Raw genomic sequence first — 20,696 nt, forward strand, 5'->3', positions numbered from 1 at the left:
CATTGATTCTAGGCTTACTGGCCTATAGGTATGGTAGCCATCCACAGATACAGGTAACCTTAAGGATTCACTGTGCCACATTTTAACATTAAAACATGAGTAGAAATATATGAATATGTCAACAATTATTTTAGTAGCTTAGTATTGTATGCACCATGAAAGGGTATGTGTAAAGGCTTCAGGCAGCCCTACACGTTATTGTAGGCCCAGTTTAATATGCAACTCAATTTAAAATATAGATAGATAGATAGATAGATAGATAGGCCCCTGCTTCATCTTTTTCTTTTTCAGCTGAGGGGTCCTTGGACTAGACAACGTTGAAGACCCCTGCTCTAGAGATTTTCACACAAAGAAGAGAAGGGGCCTGTCTTTGTATTTTCTCTGTGGTACCTCTATTTCATTTTAAATCACTCAACATGAATGGTTAAAAAAAAGAACACTCTAACAGAACATGCCCAGTATCGAGGGCTTTGCCATCTTGAATTATCTAGAAATGTTGTGGTGAATATTGACCTCTACGTACTGTAAATACAAATCTCAACACAGTTCGTGCTTGGGTCTTGTTTATTTTTGTCTTCCCTATATCACAAAAGGAATCAACAGAAAGCAAAAAATATGAACCATTGAAAGCCCTTAGTTTGCATGTATATATATTGTTGCAGAAATATGCATTGGAGTTGTAGATATTCATGTATTAAAAAAAGGCTTGTTTGCATGAGTTGTTGCTTCTTTGAGAGGGAGTAAATATCAGGTTAGTTTGTACACATTTCTTATAGTGAAAATACAGATACAAATGTTTAAATAATTACCGGTATGTTAGAAGATTTAACTTATGTCATTAGAAGTGAGTAAATATTATAGTAAATACAGTATGAGTAAATACAGTTTATTCACATGTATTCATGTGTAATGTAGCATAAAATCATTGCACATTCTCTTAACCCAAGCCCTTAACAGCGAAAAAATATCCATTTATCAGCTCAATACTTTTCCTCATTTTATTAGACTTGATTATAAAAATAATTTTTAACTGATAATGTGCTTTAGGAGTCAGCTACAGAAATGTACTTCTGTTTGGGGCTTCAGAGACCCCAGCTGTTAAATACAATGGATTTTCATCTGCTTTATATCTATATGTGTTGACAGAACTTTTTATGCAGCACTACCCTTCCATAATCCTGAATAAGTCTATTTATGATTTCTGTTATTGGACTTAGGCCATAATAATAATACATGCTGTACACTACTTTTTCTGAATTACTTTTTAAGTTATCTTTTAAGCAAATCTGCCAAACATCCACTGGTTTCAATTTCTCAAATGTAAATATTTGCTGGTTTTCTTATTCCACTATAATAGTAAATTGACTATCTTTGGTTTTTGGCTGTTGGTCGGACAAAGTAAGCAATTTTATTAAGTCAGCTCGGGTTTTGCGGTTATGGAATTTAAGTTTTAAATTATAGACCAAATGAATAATAGATTAATTGCCAAAGTAATGAGTATAGTTAATTTATTGATAATGAAAATAATTTTTAGCTACAGCCCTAAATGAAAGGAATGTATATTTGTTCATCAATAGCCCATTGGAACTAAAGCCAAAATCAACAACACAAGGGTTGAAACAAGCTGAAAATTCTGTAGCTGTTAGGTGTCAAGATGAGAGGAGAAAGGCCTCGTTGTGTGGTTAAAGATGTTTTACAGCAACACCTCACTCCACTGCCCTCCAGTCTCAGATGGACTGGCGGTTGTACTCGTGAGGAGGATGCATCCCGTCGTAGTGAAACTCCCTCCACTGCTCGGTGCTCTCTCTGGTCTTCTCGTTTTGTTCTGGGAAGATTATGAGAATTTTAGTGGATGAATGAGCTGGTTGAGTGAATGATCTCATCCCTCTCATCAGATATACCATCATGCTCCTCTTCAGCATAGCTCTCAAACTCGTTCCTCTTCTCCTCGTGGAACTCTCTCTTTCGTTCATCTGCAGCCAGAATCTGCCTCTGCTCAGCTGCAAGCACAGAGGAGGAGGATGAATTAAGGGTGAGTGTAAAATGATAAACATCCCAGATTCAGTAGTATATTGTCATATGAGGCAGCACATTAGACACAAACTGTAGGCCTATATAAAAGAGCTGTTGAACAAAGTAATTGACTTTAAACAATTTTAAAATACACAGACACCATGAGTTGAGTTAGCCTGAGTGTCCCTTTAATAGTCCCATCCATGAAAATATGGATTTCTTTTTCATTTTTATTAGGGGTCCAAGCCCGAGTCTGGAAGAACCGGCGGTAGCAAGAGCTACGCCGTTTGCACAGCAGGGCTGTGGAACCCTATTGTTTTTGTAAGGATTAATCATACATTATTTTTCTTCTCCGCCTAAAACTCTGATTACAGCCTAAACCGTACATGTTGGGGGGTTGCCATTTTCAGGACTGGTCCGAAACTCCGCAAGGACCTCAGGCGCAACAATTGACCCACTTCCACCACTAGGTGGCGTTATAGCAGAAAAAACGCGTTTGGCCTATAACTCGCACACCGGACATTCAAAAACCATACATCCACGCGTTCCCTGGATCCAACTGAATCACGTGATATAGGCCACGCCCATTTCCGCCTAAACTTTTATGCGTGAAAAATCGCGATTTATCAAAAACCTACTTTTTCGAACTCCTCCTAGACCGTGTGACCGATCGGCACGAAATTTAGCAGGTAGCATCTCCAGATGGGCCTAACAAAAAGTTAGTAAAAATAATTTTGATAGGATAACAATTGCGCATATTACGCACAAACAAATTTGTGTAGCTAACTATGAAAACACCAACTTTGCCATATCTCGGCCAAAATAAATGCCATCAACGCCAAACTTTAGATTCTTGTTTGCCATGACGCTCTGGAGGTCCCCCACATGTTTTACGAAAATTGGTTACTAGGGGGCACTACAAGTACAAAAAGTTTATATCTCATGAACAGCTCATCTGATTTTTACAAAATTTGATGGGTACCATCTAGGGACACTCCTGAGGCCAACCCTAGAGTGGGGTACTGAGGGGTCAAAGTGGGCGTGGCCTATGGGACCCAAGTCTAGATTCATAACTTACACTAATGTGAACAACTTTAAATTTACAGCGTAGATGGACAATGGGTCATGGACCACACCTACCAAAAATTACACATGTGGACCACTAGGTAGCGCTATAATGTTTTTTTTGCCTTTAACTCCCACCATACACATCGCACATTAGAAAACCTTACATCCACGTTTTCCTTGAATCAAGCTGAATCACATGATATAGGCCATGCCCATTTCCCCTCAAAAGTTTTTTCATAATATCGCGCAATGCGCAAAACCAACTTTTTCGAACTCGTCCTAGGCCGTGCGACGGATCAGCACGAAACCTGGTACGTAGCATCTTCAGATGGACGTGACCAAAAGTTACTCAATGAATTTGCTCCTCTGGTTTTTTACAATAAACAAACTTCTTAACCCACTTGACAAAGTTTCTACAACCTTCAGTGGACAAATGCAACTATTTTCTCTCACTTTTTCAATCCAAAATCAACACCATTCATAGGTGCGATGAAAATACTGAGCACCCACGTGTGTCAGACTGCCAGTAGGCTACATTAATTTACAATTAAACATTGCAATTGGTGCTAAGTGGAGAGTCTGTCATAGTGTGATTGGTTATGTCGGTGGCATTGATTCTTAATTTCCCACGAAGCTGATCGCAGTAAAAAAAAAAAATTTTTGGTTTTCCTTTGAACACTAATAACTAAATATTTTAATTGTTATTGATTCATTGCATGAGCAAGATGGTTGAGCAAGTTTTTAAAAATTTATTACAAAGTAATCAGACTTATTTGGAGGATATATATTTATGTATGATGTTCATTAAATAAAGCTAAAAAAAAAAACTATGAAAACCATAAGCAAGCTTTTCAACAGCTAACTTCCTGGATGGAAGCCACTTGAGGTCTATTTCTGAAAACCGCAGTGCACCCTGGGGATTTGTGTAGGCCTAACATACTTCAATCGACTCACTCAGCTTGCATTAAAGCTTTAGTGCGTACATTTTTTATATATATATACATATATATATATATATGGCTATTTTCAGAAGATTGTGGCGTTCGGTGACTTTCCCGCGCAGAAACTCGAGTGAAGATAATTACCTCTTCTGAAGAGTCCATCATGTTTTTTTAATCCTCTGTGTCCTCCTTGGCTACTAGCGACTGTGTGGAGGAGGGGGGGGTGGTCACAGAAGGCTTGTATCATGTGGACACGCCGACAGTTTTGTTGTCATTACTTAGAATTCCTCAGAAACTACGCACTATAACTTTAAGTACAACAAAATATCACAAGTTACTCATATGCTCTGCCAAAGAGAAGACCATTAATATATTAGTATACACACACACACACACACACACACACACACACACACACACACACACACACACACACACACACACAATGACTGTTGAACATTACAAAACTACAAAACTAAACTGGAACCCCAAGTGACGGAAACAGGTCTAATGAGTAATGTCTCACCCTTTTTACTCGATCCAGAAATATTTATGTAGGTAGAAAGGAACAATTAAAGGATAGGGTCACCTTTTTTTCAAGTCCATCTTTGTACAAAACTCACAAGAATATATGTACATTAGAGTCATTGGTTTATCAGAAGCTAATCAAGTGGGTATTTTCCAACATTACAGTCTCTTTAGTAGGGATGAGTTCCATTTTGGATTCGGTTCGAAGTTGGTACTAAGATAGATATAGAGAAGTGACCTGCTTGTGACCTCTGACCAGCAGGATTGGACATTAAAGTACTCGCCTGTCATGTTAGTGTCAGTGAAACTCACACACTGACTGCAGTTACATTAGAAAGAGCCATTAGCTGAGATAAGAAAGGTTTGGGATAGCCATGCTAGCCTTTCCAAAATCAGGTCACAACCTTTGACCTCTTAACAGAATTCCCATCACATGTCTGCACATGCAGTGGGAGCTGAAACTCATGCTGGGAATTCAAGTCACTTGGTTTTATATTACAGAGTTTAATGTTTATAAGATCAACAAGGTAGGGGGCCAGACAAAGAGTGATTCAAAAACCCTATGATTCAACAAGGAAAAGGTAGAGTTATCCTGCCCAGAGGAAGCCCAGGGCCCCCGTCTGGAGCCAGGCCCAGATGGAGGGCTCTTCAGGGAGCACCTGGTGGCCGGGTTTGCCACGGAGCCCGGCTGGGCACAGCCCGAAGAAGCAACGTTGCACCTCTCCATCCCATGGGCCCACCACCTGTGGGAGGAACCGCTGGGGTCGGGTGCGCTGCCACACGAGTGTCAGTGAAGGTCAGGGGCCTCGATGGACCAGACCCGGGCAGCAAAGGCTGGCTCTGGGGACATGGAATGTCACCTCTCTGTGGGGGAAGGAGCCGGAACTTGTGCGGGAGGTGGAGCGCTACAAATTAGATCTGGTGGGGCTTACCTCAGTCTCAGTTCTGGAACCATACTCCTGGATAGGGGTTGGACTCTTTTCTTCTCCGGAGTTGCCCAGGGTGTGAGGCGCCGGGCGGGTGTGGGGATACTCACAACCCCCCAGCTGAGCGCCGCTACGTTGGAGTTCACCCTGGTGGACGAGAGGGTCGCCTCCCTACGCCTGCAGGTTGTGGGGGAGAAAACTCTGACTGTTGTTTGGGCATATACACAAAACAAAAGCTTGGAGTATACTGCCTTCTTGGAGACCTTGTATGGAGTCCTGCATGGGGCTCCAGTGGGGGACTCCGTAGTTCTGCTGGGGGACTTCAACGCGCACGTGGGCAATGATGGAGACACATGGAGAGGCATGATTGGGAGGAACGGCCTCCCTGATCTAAACCGGAGTGGTTGTTCGTTGTTGGACTTCTGTGCTAGTCATGGATTGTCTATAACGAACACCATGTTTGAACATAGGGATGCTCATAAGTGTACTTGGTACCAGAGCACCCTAGGCCAAAGTTCAATGATCAATTTTATAATTGTATCATCTGATCTGAGGCCATATGTTTTGGACACTTGGGTTGAGAGAGGGATGGAGTTGTCAACCGGTCACCATCTGGTGGTGAGTTGGGTCAGGGGGTGGTGGAAGACTCTGGACAGACCTGGTAAGCTCAAACGGGTAGGGCGGGTAAATTGGGAGCATCTGGAGGAGGCTCCTGTCTGACTTTCAACTCACACCTCCGGCGGAGCTTTTCATGCATCCCTGTGGAGGCTGGGGGCATTGAACCCGAGTGGACAACGTTCAAAGTTTCCATTGCTAAAGCTGCGGCAGGGAGCTGTGGTCTTAGGGTCTTAGGTGCCTCAAGGGGTGGTAACCCACGAACACCGTGGTAGACACCGGTGGTCAGGGAAGCCGTCTGACTGAAGGAGTATTTCCGGAATATGTTATCCCAGAGGACTCCGGAGGCAGTTGCAAGGTACTGAAGGGCCCAAAGGGCTGCAGTCTCTGCCGTGAAAGAGGCAAAGCAGCGGGTGTGGGAAAAGTTCGGAGAAGACATGGAGAAACACTTTCGGTCGGTACCAAGGTGCTTCTGGAAAACCGTTCGCCACCTCAGGAGGGGGAAGCAGGGAACCATCCAAGCTGTGTACAGTAAGGATGGGATGCTGTTGACCTCAACTGAGGAGGTAATAGGGCGGTGGAAGGAGAACTTTGAGGAACTCCTAAATCCAACTAATACCAAGGAGGGGATTGTCGTCAATTTCCCTGGTGGAAGTCGCTGAGGTAGTCAAACAACTCCACAGTGGCAAAGCCCCGGGGATTGATGAGATCCGTCCAGAAATGCTGAAAGCTCTGGGTGTGGAGGGGCTGTCTTGGACACGCCTCTTCAACATTGCGTTGAAGTTTGGGACAGTGCCTAAGGAGTGGCAGACCGGGGTGGTGGTTCCCCTGTTCAAAAAGGGGTACCTGAGGGTGTGTGCCAATTACAGGGGTATCACACTTCTCAGCCTCCCTGGTAAAGTCTGCTCCAAGGTGCTGGAAAGGAGGGTTCGGCCGATAGTCGAACCTCAGGTTAAAGAGGAAAAATGCGGATTCCGTCCTGGTCGTGGATCAACAGACCAGCTCTTCACTCTTGCAAGGACCCTGGAGGGAGTCTGGGAGTATGCCCATCTAGTCTACATGTGTTTTGTAGATCTGAAGAAGGCGTATGACCGGGTCCCCCGGGAAATACTGTGGGAGGTGCTGCGGGAGCATGGGGTGAGGGGGTCCCTACTCAGGGCCATCCAATCTCTGTATGACCAAAGCGAGAGCTGTGTCCGGGATCTCTGCAGTAAGTCGGACTTGTTTCAGGTGAGGTTTGGCCTCCACCAGGGCTGCGCTTTGTCACCAATCCTGTTTGTGATATTTATGGACAGGATATCGAGGCATAGTCAGGGTGGGGAGGGGTTGCAGTTCGGTGGGCTGGGGATCTCATCGCTGCTCTTTGCAGATGATATGGTCCTGATGGTATCATCGGCCTGTGACCTTCAGCACTCACTGGATCGGTTCGCAACCGAGTGTGAAGCAGCTGGGATGAGGATCAGCTCCTCTAAATCTGAGGCCATGGTTCACAGCAGGAAACCGATGGAGTGTCTACTCCACATAGGGAATGAGTCCTTACCCGAAGTGAAGGAGTTCAAATACCTTGGGGTCTTGTTCGCGAGTGAGGGGACAATGGAGCGGCAAATTGGTCGGAGAATCGGCGCAGCGGGGGTGGTATTACATTCAATTTATCCCACCGTTGTGACGAAAAGAGAGCTGAGCCAAAAGGCAAAGCTCTCGATCTACCAGTTAATTTTCATTCCTACCCTCACCTATGGTCATGAAGGCTGGGTCATGACCGAAAGAATGAGATCCAGGGTACAAGCGGCCAAAATGGGAGGGTGGCTGGCGTCTCCCTTAGAGATAGGGTGAGAAGCTCAGTCATCCGTGAGGAACTCGGAGTAGAGCCGTGTCACGGTCCGCTGACCGTGACCCTGGCCCTCTTCATAGTGTGTGTGTGTGTGTGTGTGTATGTAGTTTTTGTGTTCTTTTCCCCTTTTGGTGTGCTGCTGTATGCTTGGTGTGTTTTGTTTTGTTGTCTGTCTCTGTGTTGTGCTCTCCCTCTCATGCTCTGTAGGCCACCGGTGGGCGTGGCACTGAGCTCCAGCATACACACCTGAGGTTCATCACACCACTCTGCACACCTGCTCCTGATCTACCATCTACTTCCTTTATAAGCCTGGCCAACTTTCCAGTCTCCGCCGGATCGTTGGATCAACTTGTATGATTACACGCCTGCTTAATCTTAGTACTATCCCGTTTGTGATATCGTATGCTAACCTGTTCTATCCTCTCTCACCTCAGCCTGCTATCCCGCTCTGAACCCGTGACCCTGCTCTGTCTGCCAGATTTGCTTGACCCTGAGCCCGGATCCTATTCCCTCACGGATTCCTCCAGACCACCGGCCACCCCAAACCTCAGTTTGTGTGTCCCATTCAATAAAATCACCTTTAATTGCAACTACCTCTGGTCTGCGTCTGAGTCCTGGCCTCCAGCCTGACAGAACGATCCGGCCAGTATGGACTCAGCAGACTTGGAGCCTGTCCGTCATGCCGTCTCAACTCAGGGAGCGATCTTGGATCAGCACAGCACCGCGCTTCAGGAGATAATGGGAGGACTCCAAAGATTATCGACCCGCATGGCAGAACTCCAGAATGCACTGCAGAACCCACCCCCAGTACCAGCCGTAGCTGCACCAACTACTAACAACCCCGCTAGGGAACCTTGGGTTTCCCCACCAGAAAGGTACGATGGAAATCTAGGTCAATGTAAGACGTTCCTCATGCAGTGTGGTCTAGTCTTTGATCTCCAGCCCCATTCATACGCTACGGAAAAAGCTAAAATTGCCTACCTGATTGAGTTGCTGCGGGGAGCGGCGTTGGAGTGGGCTTCGGTTCACTGGAGAAGGCAGGATCAGACCACCGCCACCTATGCCGCCTTCACGGCCGAGATGACGAAGGTTTTTGACCACCCGGTCCAAGGTAAAGACGCTTCCAGGAGGCTTTTCTCTCTCCGCCAAGGGCTTCGGAGCGTGGCCGAATACGCCATTGAGTTTCGGACTTTGTCCGCAGAGAGTGGGTGGAATGAGGTGTCCCTGCAGGCAGTATTTGTTAATGGACTCAGTGAATTACTAAAGGATGAACTAGTATCTCACCCTGTGCCTAATGATTTGGATGATTTAATTTCTCTGACAATCCGTATAGACAATCGATGCCGTGAGCGGCGAAGGGAGAAGCGCCGTACTTCAGGCGGTGACGCAACGCTTCGTGGGAAGGAGCTTTTCCCAACCCCGGTTAGATCCCAGCCTGATTCCCGGCATGTACAGCCACGGGGAACCATGATTCCGGAGGATTACCCCGAAGGCGAACCTATGCAGCTGGGACGGAACCAGCTCAACGCGGAGGAACGGGAACGACGAAGAGCTAACAACATGTGCCTCTACTGTGGAAAGACTGGACACTACGTCGCCACCTGCCCTATCCGACCGTTAAACAGGAGGGCTCGCTAGCCAGGGGGAGCATCCTAGCGAGCCGAGCGACTATACCTCTGTCTTCCCGACCTCGTACCCAACTACATGCCACCATCTGCTGGAAGGACCAGACGCTGGAGCTTCAAGCACTTATTGATTCGGGAGCCGACGAGAGTTTTTTAGACACCATGTTAGTTAAACAGCTAGGGTTGCCTACGGAGCGACTGAAGCAGCCACTGGTGGCTAACACGCTCGACGGGAGATTGCTGGCTCGAGTCACCACACGTACCTGTCCAGTCCAGCTCCAGCTGTCAGGTAACCACTTTGAGCTCATTTCCTTTTTTGTTATTGACTCTCCATACATACCACTGGTTTTGGGGCATTCCTGGCTGATAAAACATAATCCAAACATTGACTGGAGAACAGCTAAGATAACTAACTGGAGCCCCACCTGTCATGCCTGTTGTTTGCGGTCTGCTCTGCCTCCTTCTGTAACTCACCAGAAACCCGAACCAGTCCGGCCGGACCTGTCATTAATCCCCGCTGAGTACCATGGACTTTCTGAAGTGTTTTGTAAACAGCAGGCCCTCTCATTACCCCCGCATCGACCCTATGACTGCGCCATCGACCTGCTGCCTGGCTCCACGTTTCCTCGTAGCCGTCTGTATAACATCTCAAGGCCAGAGCGGGCGGCTATGGAGGAATATATTAACAACTCGCTGGCGGCAGGGATCATCCGTCCCTCATCATCACCTCTGGGAGCCGGGTTCTTCTTCGTGGGCAAGAAAGATGGAACACTCAGGCCGTGTATCGACTTCAGAGGTTTGAATGACATTACAGTGAAGAATAAATATCCACTTCCTCTCATGAACTCTGCTTTTGAATCCCTCCAGGGGGCCGCAGTTTTTACTAAGTTGGATCTGCGCAATGCATACCACCTAGTCCGGGTCCGTGAGGGGGATGAATGGAAGACTGCTTTTAACACTCCCCTTGGACACTTTGAGTACTTGGTTATACCTTTTGGCCTCACCAACGCACCAGCAGTTTTTCAGTGCTTGGTGAATGATGTGTTGAGAGATATGCTGGGCAGATTCGTTTTTGTCTACCTTGACGATATACTCATTTTTTCCCAGAACCAAGCAGAACACATCCGGCATGTTCACCAAGTCCTCCAGCGGCTGCTAGAAAATCGTCTGTTTGTCAAGGCCGAGAAGTGTGAGTTCCACGCCTCCACCGTCACGTTTCTGGGCCACATCATCTCCAGGGGTCAGGTGAGGATGGACCCTGAGAAGGTGAGAGCGGTCTTGGATTGGCCCAAGCCAGAGAGTAGGAAGCAGCTTCAGAGATTTTTGGGGTTTGCCAATTTCTATAGACGCTTCATTAGAAATTATAGCCGCATTGTTGCCCCATTAACTGCACTTACCTCCCCTGCTAGACCGTATCTCTGGACCCCCGAGACGGAAGGAGCCTTTTCGGAGCTGAAGAAAAGGTTCACCTCGGCCCCAATTCTCACTCAGCCTGACCCATCTCGACAGTTCGTGGTCGAAGTCGACGCCTCAGACGTAGGAATCGGAGCGGTCCTGTCTCAGCGGTCCCCCAAGGATAATAAACTTCATCCCTGTGCTTTTTTGTCCCATCGTTTATCCCCCACAGAGAGGAATTACGATGTCGGGAACCGCGAACTGCTGGCGGTCAAACTGGCTCTCGAGGAGTGGCGGCACTGGCTGGAGGGCGCAGATCAGCCATTCGCTATTTGGACCGATCATAAGAACCTGGAGTACATCCGCTCAGCGAAGCGCCTTAACCCTCGTCAAGCCAGGTGGGCTCTGTTCTTCGGTCGATTCTAGTTTGCCCTGACCTACAGGCCGGGATCTAGGAATGTGAAGCCAGACGCTTTATCTCGGCTGTTTGAGAGAGAAGAGACCACTGCGGAGCCAGACACCATTGTCCCCAGGTCCTGCATCATCGGGGCGGCCACCTGGGAAATTGAGAGCAAGGTGAGGACGGCTCTGCAGCACCAGCCTGACCCAGGTAATGGCCCCCCGGGCCTTCTGTTTGTACCCCTTTCTGTCCGACCCTCTGTGTTGCAGTGGGGCCACTCCTCCAGACTCTCGTGCCATCCTGGAGTGGCCCGCTCTCTGGCGTTCCTGCGCAGGCGGTTCTGGTGGCCAGACATGAGGACCGATGTTCAGACCTTCGTTGCTGCCTGTCCCGTATGTGCTCAGAATAAGAGCTCCAACCGACCTCCTCCTGGTTTCCTGCAGCCCCTGCCCATACCGCGTCGCCCATGGTCTCACCTGTCTCTGGATTTTGTTTCTGGACTGCCACCATCAAAAGGTATGACTGTTGTGCTCACTGTGGTGGACCGTTTCAGCAAGTTTGCTCGTTACCTGCCTTTGCCTAAACTGCCCACAGCCAAGGAAACGGCCGAGCTCTTAATTTCTGTGGTTTTCACGGTCCATGGCCTGCCTTTGGACATAGTCTCCGACAGAGGTTCACAATTTACCTCGGCTGTTTGGAAGTCATTTTGCCGGGCCATCGGAGCCACTGTCAGCCTGACCTCGGGGTACCATCCCCAATCCAACGGACAGGCAGAAAGAGCAAACCAGAAACTAGAGGCCACCCTACGCTGTTTGGCATCCTCCAACCCTTCGTCCTGGACTTCCCAGCTCCCATGGGTGGAGTACGCCCACAACACTCTGCCCACTTCAGCCACAGGTCTGTCTCCATTTCAATGTGTTTATGGTTTTCAACCCCCACTGTTTCCCACTCAGGAAAGAGAGTTGGCGGTTCCCTCGGTCCAGGCTTACATCCGGAGATGCCATCGCACCTGGCATCGAGCCCGAGCCACTTTGCTGAGAACCTCTGCCCAGAATCAGCGCCACGCCAACCGTCGACGCACCCCTGCCCCCACCTATTCTGTTGGAGACAAGGTATGGCTCTCAACTAAAGACCTCCCATTGAAAGCTGTTTCTAAGAAACTGTCACCCAAGTACATTGGCCCCTTTGTCGTCGAGAAGGTTATCTCTCCTGTGACCGTCCGTCTCCGGCTGCCCCGCACTCTCAGAGTCCACCCTACCTTTCATGTTTCCCTGCTCAAACCTGTTCTTATCAGCCCGCTGCTCCCTCCTCCCCCGGCCCCTCCACCCCCCCGGCTCATTGATGGCCGGCCGGCGTTCACTGTGCGCAGGGGCCGTGGCCTGCAGTACCTCATCGACTGGGAGGGCTATGGGCCTGAGGAGAGGAGCTGGATACCCAGACAGCGGATTTTGGATGCCGCTCTCATCCGGGCCTTCCACCGCTCGCATCCTGATAAGCCTGGTGGACCGCCTGGGGGCGCTCGTCGGGGAGGGGGTACTGTCACGGTCCGCTGACCGTGACCCTGGCCCTCTTCATAGTGTGTGTGTGTATGTGTGTGTGTGTGTGTATGTAGTTTTTGTGTTCTTTTCCCCTTTTGGTGTGCTGCTGTATGCTTGGTGTGTTTTGTTTTGTTGTCTGTCTCTGTGTTGTGCTCTCCCTCTCATGCTCTGTAGGCCACCGGTGGGCGTGGCACTGAGCTCCAGCATACACACCTGAGGTTCATCACACCACTCTGCACACCTGCTCCTGATCTACCATCTACTTCCTTTATAAGCCTGGCCAACTTTCCAGTCTCCGCCGGATCGTTGGATCAACTTGTATGATTACACGCCTGCTTAATCTTAGTACTATCCCGTTTGTGATATCGTATGCTAACCTGTTCTATCCTCTCTCACCTCAGCCTGCTATCCCGCTCTGAACCCGTGACCCTGCTCTGTCTGCCAGATTTGCTTGACCCTGAGCCCGGATCCTATTCCCTCACGGATTCCTCCAGACCACCGGCCACCCCAAACCTCAGTTTGTGTGTCCCATTCAATAAAATCACCTTTAATTGCAACTACCTCTGGTCTGCGTCTGAGTCCTGGCCTCCAGCCTGACAAGCCGCTGCTCCTTTGCGTCGAAAGGAGCCAGTTGAGATGGTTTGGGCATCTGGTAAGGGTGCCCCCTGGGCTCCTCCCTAGGGAGGAGTTCCAGGCACACCCAGCTGGGAGGAGGCCTTGGGGAAGACCTAGGACTAGGTGGAGGGACTTGGCCTGGTAACGCCTCGGGATCCCACAGTCAGAGCTGGTTAATGTGGCTCAGGAAAGGGAAGTTTGGGGTCCCCTGTTGGAACTGCTGCCCTCGCGACCCAACCCTGGATAAGCGGATGAAGATGGATGGATGGAAGATCAATAGATGAACTGTAGTTCAGTATTCGTCGTGACTTGCAGATGAAAACGTTTGAGGGCAACTACCTACTTTTTTTGGTTTGCTATCTCTTTGTGCACAGCAGGGTTAATCATACGTCATTTTCTTCACCTGACACACCACTGCAGACCTGCTTCTTATGGCTCACCAACTCCAACAAATAGTCAAACAGCCGCATTCGTTAAGAGGCTGCTGTCTACGTTTGATGTCAGTACTTTGCTTCAAATTCACTTTATCCACCTACTGAAACATGTAATATATTTTGTCAAATACCTATGCGAATTTCATCTGCCTGCAAGCGAGATGTTGTGCTTTTATGTCATTATACAGCAGGAGAGGCTCTTCAGAGTGAGCAGTTTATTTGTCTCACTTTTTTAACTTGTTTTTTCTCTGACCCCTTTCTGCCTGTGTGTCGCCACATTCCACATTCAGCTCCCAACCGCTCACCCACTCACTCACTCACTCACTCACTGTCAGTCCATCTCAGTCTTTTCACTTTGTTTATGGCTTTGTGTTCACTTTATCACTGATTTTAACTGCACAGTGTCTTGTTGTGACACACACACACACACACACACACACACACACACACAGACCCATGGCATGTTACATTACACAACTCTAATTCAGAGCAGCGGTCTCAGTGTGTGCTCTCACCTTCCTGTTGGCAGAACTGTACATAACAGTGCTGTTAAATCACTCAAGAATGTCAAACATGGTACAGTATGTGAATTTTCACAACACTTGTAAGGAGAATATTCACTGATTTACTCGTGACGTGCGTGTGCGTGTGCGTGTGCTTGTGTGTATGAGCTCCATGCTGCCCTGTGGCTCCTGCTGCAGCCTCCAGCTGAGGAGGCTGAACTGCTGTGTGACCAGACAGGTCTGAGGTGGTCTCTGGTCAGGCCAGGTTCACTAAACAGTTAACAGCAGCTGGCTGTCAGCCTAAAAAACATTCAGGCTGTCATTAACATGTTTGCTCATTGTCCATTCAAACTGTGCCAAAACTTTCTTAAAACATAATAAGGAAATATGTCAGTGTGGTTATACTGTAAAATGTCAACTTTTTCCATTACAACACAGGGCCTGTTTATGCTCCTGGGGACAAAAAGAGGTATTGTTATTTCATGAGTATTCAGATGCTTAACACACTTTTTTTTACCATGTTCATATGATCAATGCTTTGTTTAGTTGATGTCGAGCATATTAGCATCATTTTTTCTTTCCCAGTGATGTCTGATGTTTTTGTGTAGGTCTATACTTTTTCAAGGGCTTTTTGTGCCAAGACAATTTATTTTGTAAGTAAATGTCAAAATTACTGTACATTTTTTGTTTTGTTTATTTAGGATCCTCATTAGCTCCTGCATTGTGTTTTTTGCATATTTTTAATTTAGATCAAAACAAACTTTTTTCGATTCAAATGTAATATTGTTGATGCTAAAGCAACAGTCAGCCTTATCCTGTCGTGTTTTGAGAGAATAACAATAATTTGGATTTATCGCAGCTCTTTAGCAGAATTTGTTTCATGTTTTAAGAGGTAACAATTGCAAGAACGTTTTTGCACACCATAAAGTTTTAAAAACAGGTATCTAGGATCACAAACTCTTGACTTTGAGGAAATCAAAAAATCCCACACAGTGTTGATTACCTTTTAAATAATAATCAATCACTAATAATAAAGTGAGTACAAGTGATCAGCAGTGTGTAGGATTTTCTTTGGTTTCTATTTGTTTCAAGAAAAATAAACATTGAATGCTGACATCATTTCTTAGTACAGATGGTTTTGTAATGAATTGTTAATAATATTATCACCAATTTGGACGCAACATAATTATTTCTATTGTGGCGTAACAATGAAGAAATTAGTGTGAGTGTACCTCTGCTGCCAAAATGTCCTGTATTATAAGACACAGATGCCAACAATTACGATACACACACACACACACTCACACACATAACAACAACAGCAACAACAAATGCACTTCACCTTGGCTGATCTCAGGTCAAACTGCCACAAACAAACCCAAAGTGAACTCACCGTTAATCTCATCCTGAGACTTTGAGGCCCGTCTGCTGCGTCTTCTGAAGAAGTTTGATGCATCTGCCTCCTTCATGAAGATATTCTTCAGCTGATCTGCAGTAGGGAGCAAGAGGAGGTTCAGCTCACAACATAAAGGGATAAAGAGAGGGGATATAGAAGAGATGCGACTGATGTAGCTCCTCACCTTGTGGATCTTTAGCTCTGCCTGTGCTGTTGGGCACAGCTGCAGTGTCTGCCTCTGGAGACACTGGGTCAGAGGACAAAACATGAAAGCTCTAAATTAAAACACAGAATTTAGGCTCCCATGCTTACCCCTGCATGAAATACATACAACAAAAACAGGTTAATGATCCTGCATTAGACTCACAGGAAAGTGCCAGAAGCACAGCGAGGAGACCCAGGAGGGTTGCATACGTCCAAGACATCTTCAGCTCTGTGTCTGAATTTGTTGAAAGATATGAGTAATGTGGAGGAGGCAGAGGTGAGTATGCGAGAGGTGGGGTGGGAGCCTGGAGGAATATTGACTGTTTGTCAGAGGAAAGGGAGGCAGTGACGGTGCAGATCTGGTAAGAGGCTGAATCCAACAAACAGCAGAGAGGGTTTCCAAGTTACAGGAAGGTGCTGAGGACTTCATTTTGACTTGATAAACTTATTGTGTTCCACATCTATTTCTTTTTAAGTAGCATAGGCCTTTGAGAGACTTTTTATTTAGTCAAAGAAGGGAACACTTATAGGCCAAAGGACACTAAAGGCTGACTATGCACCACTTGCCTGTAGAAAATTGATGATAGACAACAAAAACTGACATATCTGGGGGAAAAAGTGACTGAAAACAAACTGAGGCCCAGAGCTGTAACCTAGAGCCTAGAGGTTTTTCTTGCCACATGTCTATGTCAGATGCAGCTGAAAGAGGCCCCTCAACAAGGCCAGTCTATCTGCTTCTTGCATAAAGTCCTGCTGGAAAGTATGCAGCCTTCTGTTTGCTAGAGTTTCCCCCCCCCACCTAAATTCTGGCTGTGCCCCAGAAAAGACTGAATGTTTAAATTGTTTGGTGGAGAAATCCAAGGTGGAGGGATTGTTGCTCAGGGAAGTGAGAGGAAATTGGAGGGAGGGTTTCAGAAAATGGGTTGTAAGTTTGTTCAGGTAAGTGAGAAAGGCATGTGGGAGGAAGCAAAAATCATACTTGAAGTGAATTATGACATTAAATATGAAAGAGTCTGAGAGTTTTGTATTTAGCAGGTTATTAAATTTGGTGGGATGTTGAAGTGATTTTGAGTATCTGTCATCCAAAACTTCTAATCAGACATTATGCAGAATGGCCCATTTCAGAATAATGTATCTTATAATATTTTTCATTAATATGTACATCATATTAATGTTGCAGCTGGTAAAGGTGGAGCTAATCTTTTTTTATGTTATCTGAAACATATAATAATAAATGTATTTGTTGATTTATGTTTTATATTATTAATCTGAATCTTTAAAGCAACTCAAGTTTTTCTACACTCTTCCACCACTGCCACTGAGTCGTTCTTGCCTTTCATTAGTGACTCAGGTTTGTGGATGTGTATTTTTTGAGTGCAACATTTCCTCCATTAGGGGCCGCTGTGGGTCCGCAGTGACAGTCTCCCTGCTGTTTCTAGCACCAACAGTTAGGTGGCGCTGTTTCCCCGCTGACATTTTGAAGACACCGCAGTGTGGTGGTGGTGGCAGGCAGGCAGGCAGCGTCAGCAGGCAGAGGACAGGACACATTCAGATCAACCAGTAATCACCATCGTCTCTCGCGCTGCCATGGTCGAAAACCCAACAACAGCGGTAACTGTTTTCTACTGGGAGTGAAACTTTAAAGCCTTAAAAAACAAACCATGCTGCTGGAAGCTATAACCCCGCGGACATAAGCGACATTGAAGACCAGAAAGTAGCTACCACCACACCGAAACCAGAAGAAGAAGCAGTCGTTTTTTTCACGCTCGGAGGGAAAGACGGCATCCGGCCTGAGAAGAAGCTCCGAGGTCGGGGACTCCGGTCGGAGCAACGTTCATCGTTTCTGGTGAGAGTCACTCACGTTTTCGGTGTAGTTTCTGTGAATTTTACAGCGGCTGAACCACCAGTTAGAGTCGCCGTGTCACAAGAAACATTCACACCGCCCTGCGTTGACACAAAACTGGCTTTACAATGTTTACTTCACACCCTCGGTGTGAATGCAGTCGTTTGTTGTGTAAGCTATTCAGTTTGTCCCCTTCACCGGTGAATGGCATTTAACTAAAACAAACAAGGTTAGCTTCATGCAGCATACATGAATGACAAAATAAGTTCAGTGTGGTTAATGCTTAATCATGTCTGCCCTCACGATTAAACATTAGTGTCAGCTTTGTTGTTAAATATAGAGCAACACAAACAGTCGGCTGGTTAGTTGCCACTAAATTGTATGAGGTTTGGTGGTAGAGGGAGGGCTTTGCAGGCTACTATGCGTGTATTGTCTTGCATAGTTGCCACCAAAACATTTACTGACCGACATTTCAGAGATGTCCTATCTTTCTGGTCCATTTTTTTTCTCAAACTACTTGGAAGCACCATGCAAACTGTACCAACCTCTGATCTCACGCACACAGTCGGTATTAACAGCTTAACCTTCTCAGTTGTTTGTGGAGAAGGCCAGGAGCAACAGACAGTAGCCTGCATGGGAAACAGTTTCTAGGAATCTCACCCTCAAGAGACAGCTTTCAATGAATTCCTGTACGTATGTCTTCTTCCTATAGAGCGTTAACCTGTGTGGTAGTGAACTGTATGTGTGTGGGTGAGAGAGAGATGGATGTGAAGTTAACAGGATGTCCAAAAGGAAGACCTCATTGTTGTGCAGAATGACCATGGCAAACTCATGAGGAAGTTCATCTGGTGTGAAAAGACCCAGGAGCCTATGTGGTTACATATTTATTGCCACATTTATTGTTCTCATGTTGTAACAGCCTTATTGGAAGTGACTCAGGGCAATTATAATGTTAGTTATTATTTGCATGGGACCCAACTCTTCATTTGTGTAGAATATAAACTGTACTGCTATAACAACTTTTGTGAGTATTTAATTATGCTCAGAAACTAAAATTTGGAAAACAAAAATCTCAGTAACATAAGGGCAGCAACTAATGATTAATTTCATTATCAATTAATTTGCTGATTCTTTTCCTGATTAATTAATTGATTGTCAAGTATATGAAACAGAATCTGAATTTCCTTATCCTCCAGTTTCTTGTTTTGTCTGATCAACAGTCCAAAATCCAAAATATTCCGTTGACTATCACAAAGGACTAAGACAACTAGCAAATGTTCACATTTGAGAAGTTAGAACCTGCACATTTTTCGCACTTTTACTTAAAATATTGTACTTAAAGGTGCAGTAAGTAGGATTGTGAAGATCCAGGACTTGGCCAAAAAATCTGAACATCGACAACTTCTCAGTCCCTCCCCCCTTTCTGCTAAAGCCCAAAACGGTCTCCTAAGCCCCTCCTTCCACAAGGGAGAATGAATGCGTGTGCATGAGCAGTGATTGACACTCAGTTAGAGAGAAGACACACCAGCCCGATAATCGGCCGTCGGACCGTCTGGCGAGGTCGGTGACTCGAGTCTGTTCGGTGTGTCCCGTGCCGTCGGCCGTCTGAGGAGCCGTCGGCATTCATTTGGGCCGACCCGACATGTTCAGTCGGGAGAGGGCAGTCGGGACTCGCCCAGAAATGGGCAGCGGATGAGCCGCTCAAAATCTGACGAAAATCTTTTAAACTGACCTTTGTTGATCTGAAATGAAGACAGATTCAGGAACTGTATGGCCTATTTCTCGCTTAAAATGTTTTCAGAAACATGTTTCGGTGAACTATTTTAGTACAATATGGGATCGTATTCTGAACAAGCCGCCATGACAGTCTGGCTGTGAATTTCCCATAGACTGTATATAAGAATGGACCAACAGATCCCGTGTCTCTAGACGGAGACCAGTGAAGGCCGTTAGAAGCACTTTTCCGGTGAGCGCTGAGCGTTACTGCGCAGCCTCCAACTGAGAGAGATGACTTAAATGTGCCGTGAGCAACGTGTCTGAAAGTTGTAAGTCTTCTGGTAGCTGTGCCAAGAGAAATCTCAATCATTCCCAATCCAGCAGAGACGGAGAGCGTAGGTATATGTAAGGAGATAACATAGGCACAGGCTAATTATTGATCACTAAAATGCTAGTTAACATTAGTAATTACACTTAAACAGCTAATGTGAGACGAAACTGCCTGCGCGCTTCTCCTGTACTATACGGTAATTCCTCTACTATGCGACAGTAAGTCGCGTGGTTATGACACAATCGTTAGCCTATTTTTACAAAAACGTCTACTACGGAGCCATAACGTGAGATACAAGGTAATGGAGCCTTTTATACATTGTTGTGTTTCTTTAGAAATAAACAATGGACAAATAGAGTCTTTAAACGTTTCAGATGTAAAGTTATTCGCTGTCAAAGTGGCGCCAAAATGAATGGCAGTCAATGGAATGCTAACGGGAGGTGATCGCTCTTACCTACTGCACCTTTAAACAATAATCAAAACTGTTTCTGATTAATTTCCTGTTTTGGATGTTTGATACTAGTGCAAAATCTGATCAGCACAAATACCAAAACAATACCGTATTTTTAAGAAGATCAGTGTTTTTCTACCGAGTTGATTTTTTTCCTTTCCAAACTTCTTAAATGTTGTCTAGCAGCCAGAACTTTACTTAAATAAATGCAGTCAAATATATAATTTAAACCAGAAACCCTCTGATCAAAAAATAAGTAAAGAAGCAAGCATTTAGTGAAAGTTTGTGAGGACTGAGGTTCGCTACCCAGTCCTACTTGTCAC

General features: G+C 46.1%; 2 protein-coding genes across 5 annotated transcripts in view; one reads left to right on the forward strand and one right to left on the reverse strand.

Moving 5' to 3' along the window:
• Window positions 1-488: 488 nt before the first annotated feature.
• ucmab (upper zone of growth plate and cartilage matrix associated b) lies at window positions 489-17,052 on the reverse strand. 2 transcript variants are annotated; one of them, XR_004897832.1, is made up of 6 exons: window positions 16,196-17,050; window positions 16,013-16,075; window positions 15,826-15,921; window positions 1,902-2,000; window positions 1,668-1,825; window positions 489-976 (listed from the first exon to the last, which is right to left on the reverse strand). XR_004897832.1 is itself a non-coding variant. In XM_031282535.2 (5 exons), exons 1-5 carry the CDS (start codon window positions 16,251-16,253, stop codon window positions 1,728-1,730), a joined length of 414 nt encoding a protein of 137 aa, XP_031138395.1. In that variant the 5' UTR covers window positions 16,254-17,052; the 3' UTR covers window positions 489-1,727. The 2 variants fall into 2 exon arrangements, 1 of the variants encoding a protein (XP_031138395.1); XM_031282535.2 differs by having other exon boundaries at window positions 489-1,825; window positions 16,196-17,052.
• Window positions 17,053-17,518: 466 nt separating this feature from the next.
• LOC116038283 (cyclin-dependent kinase 17-like) overlaps window positions 17,519-20,696 on the forward strand; it is a 32,333-nt gene continuing 29,155 nt past the window's right edge. The window contains exon 1 of one of the 3 annotated variants that reach the window (XM_036003019.1): window positions 17,519-17,878. The gene's annotated coding sequence lies outside the window, so the exon portion shown is untranslated. Of the gene's footprint in view, window positions 17,879-18,543; window positions 18,565-20,696 lie in introns of those variants that run through there. The other 2 variants (XM_031282530.2, XM_036003020.1) reach the window with 2 other exon arrangements.

The sequence above is a fragment of the Sander lucioperca genome, chromosome 7, assembly GCF_008315115.2.
Source record: "Sander lucioperca isolate FBNREF2018 chromosome 7, SLUC_FBN_1.2, whole genome shotgun sequence".
NCBI classification, from domain to species: domain Eukaryota; kingdom Metazoa; phylum Chordata; class Actinopteri; order Perciformes; family Percidae; genus Sander; species Sander lucioperca.

What these genes read in the sequence shown, in the direction of transcription:
- ucmab (XM_031282535.2), bottom strand. Translation starts at nt 16,253, where the DNA reads ATGTCTTGGACGTATGCAACCCTCCTGGGTCTCCTCGCTGTGCTTCTG. An exon ending in GTCTCAGGATGAGATTAACG is followed by an intron (nt 2,001 to 15,825) that starts GTGAGTTCACTT and finishes CTGTGCTTGCAG; the next exon opens with CTGAGCAGAGGCAGATTCTG. An exon ending in TGCTGAAGAGGAGCATGATG is followed by an intron (nt 1,826 to 1,901) that starts GTATATCTGATG and finishes TAATCTTCCCAG; the next exon opens with AACAAAACGAGAAGACCAGA.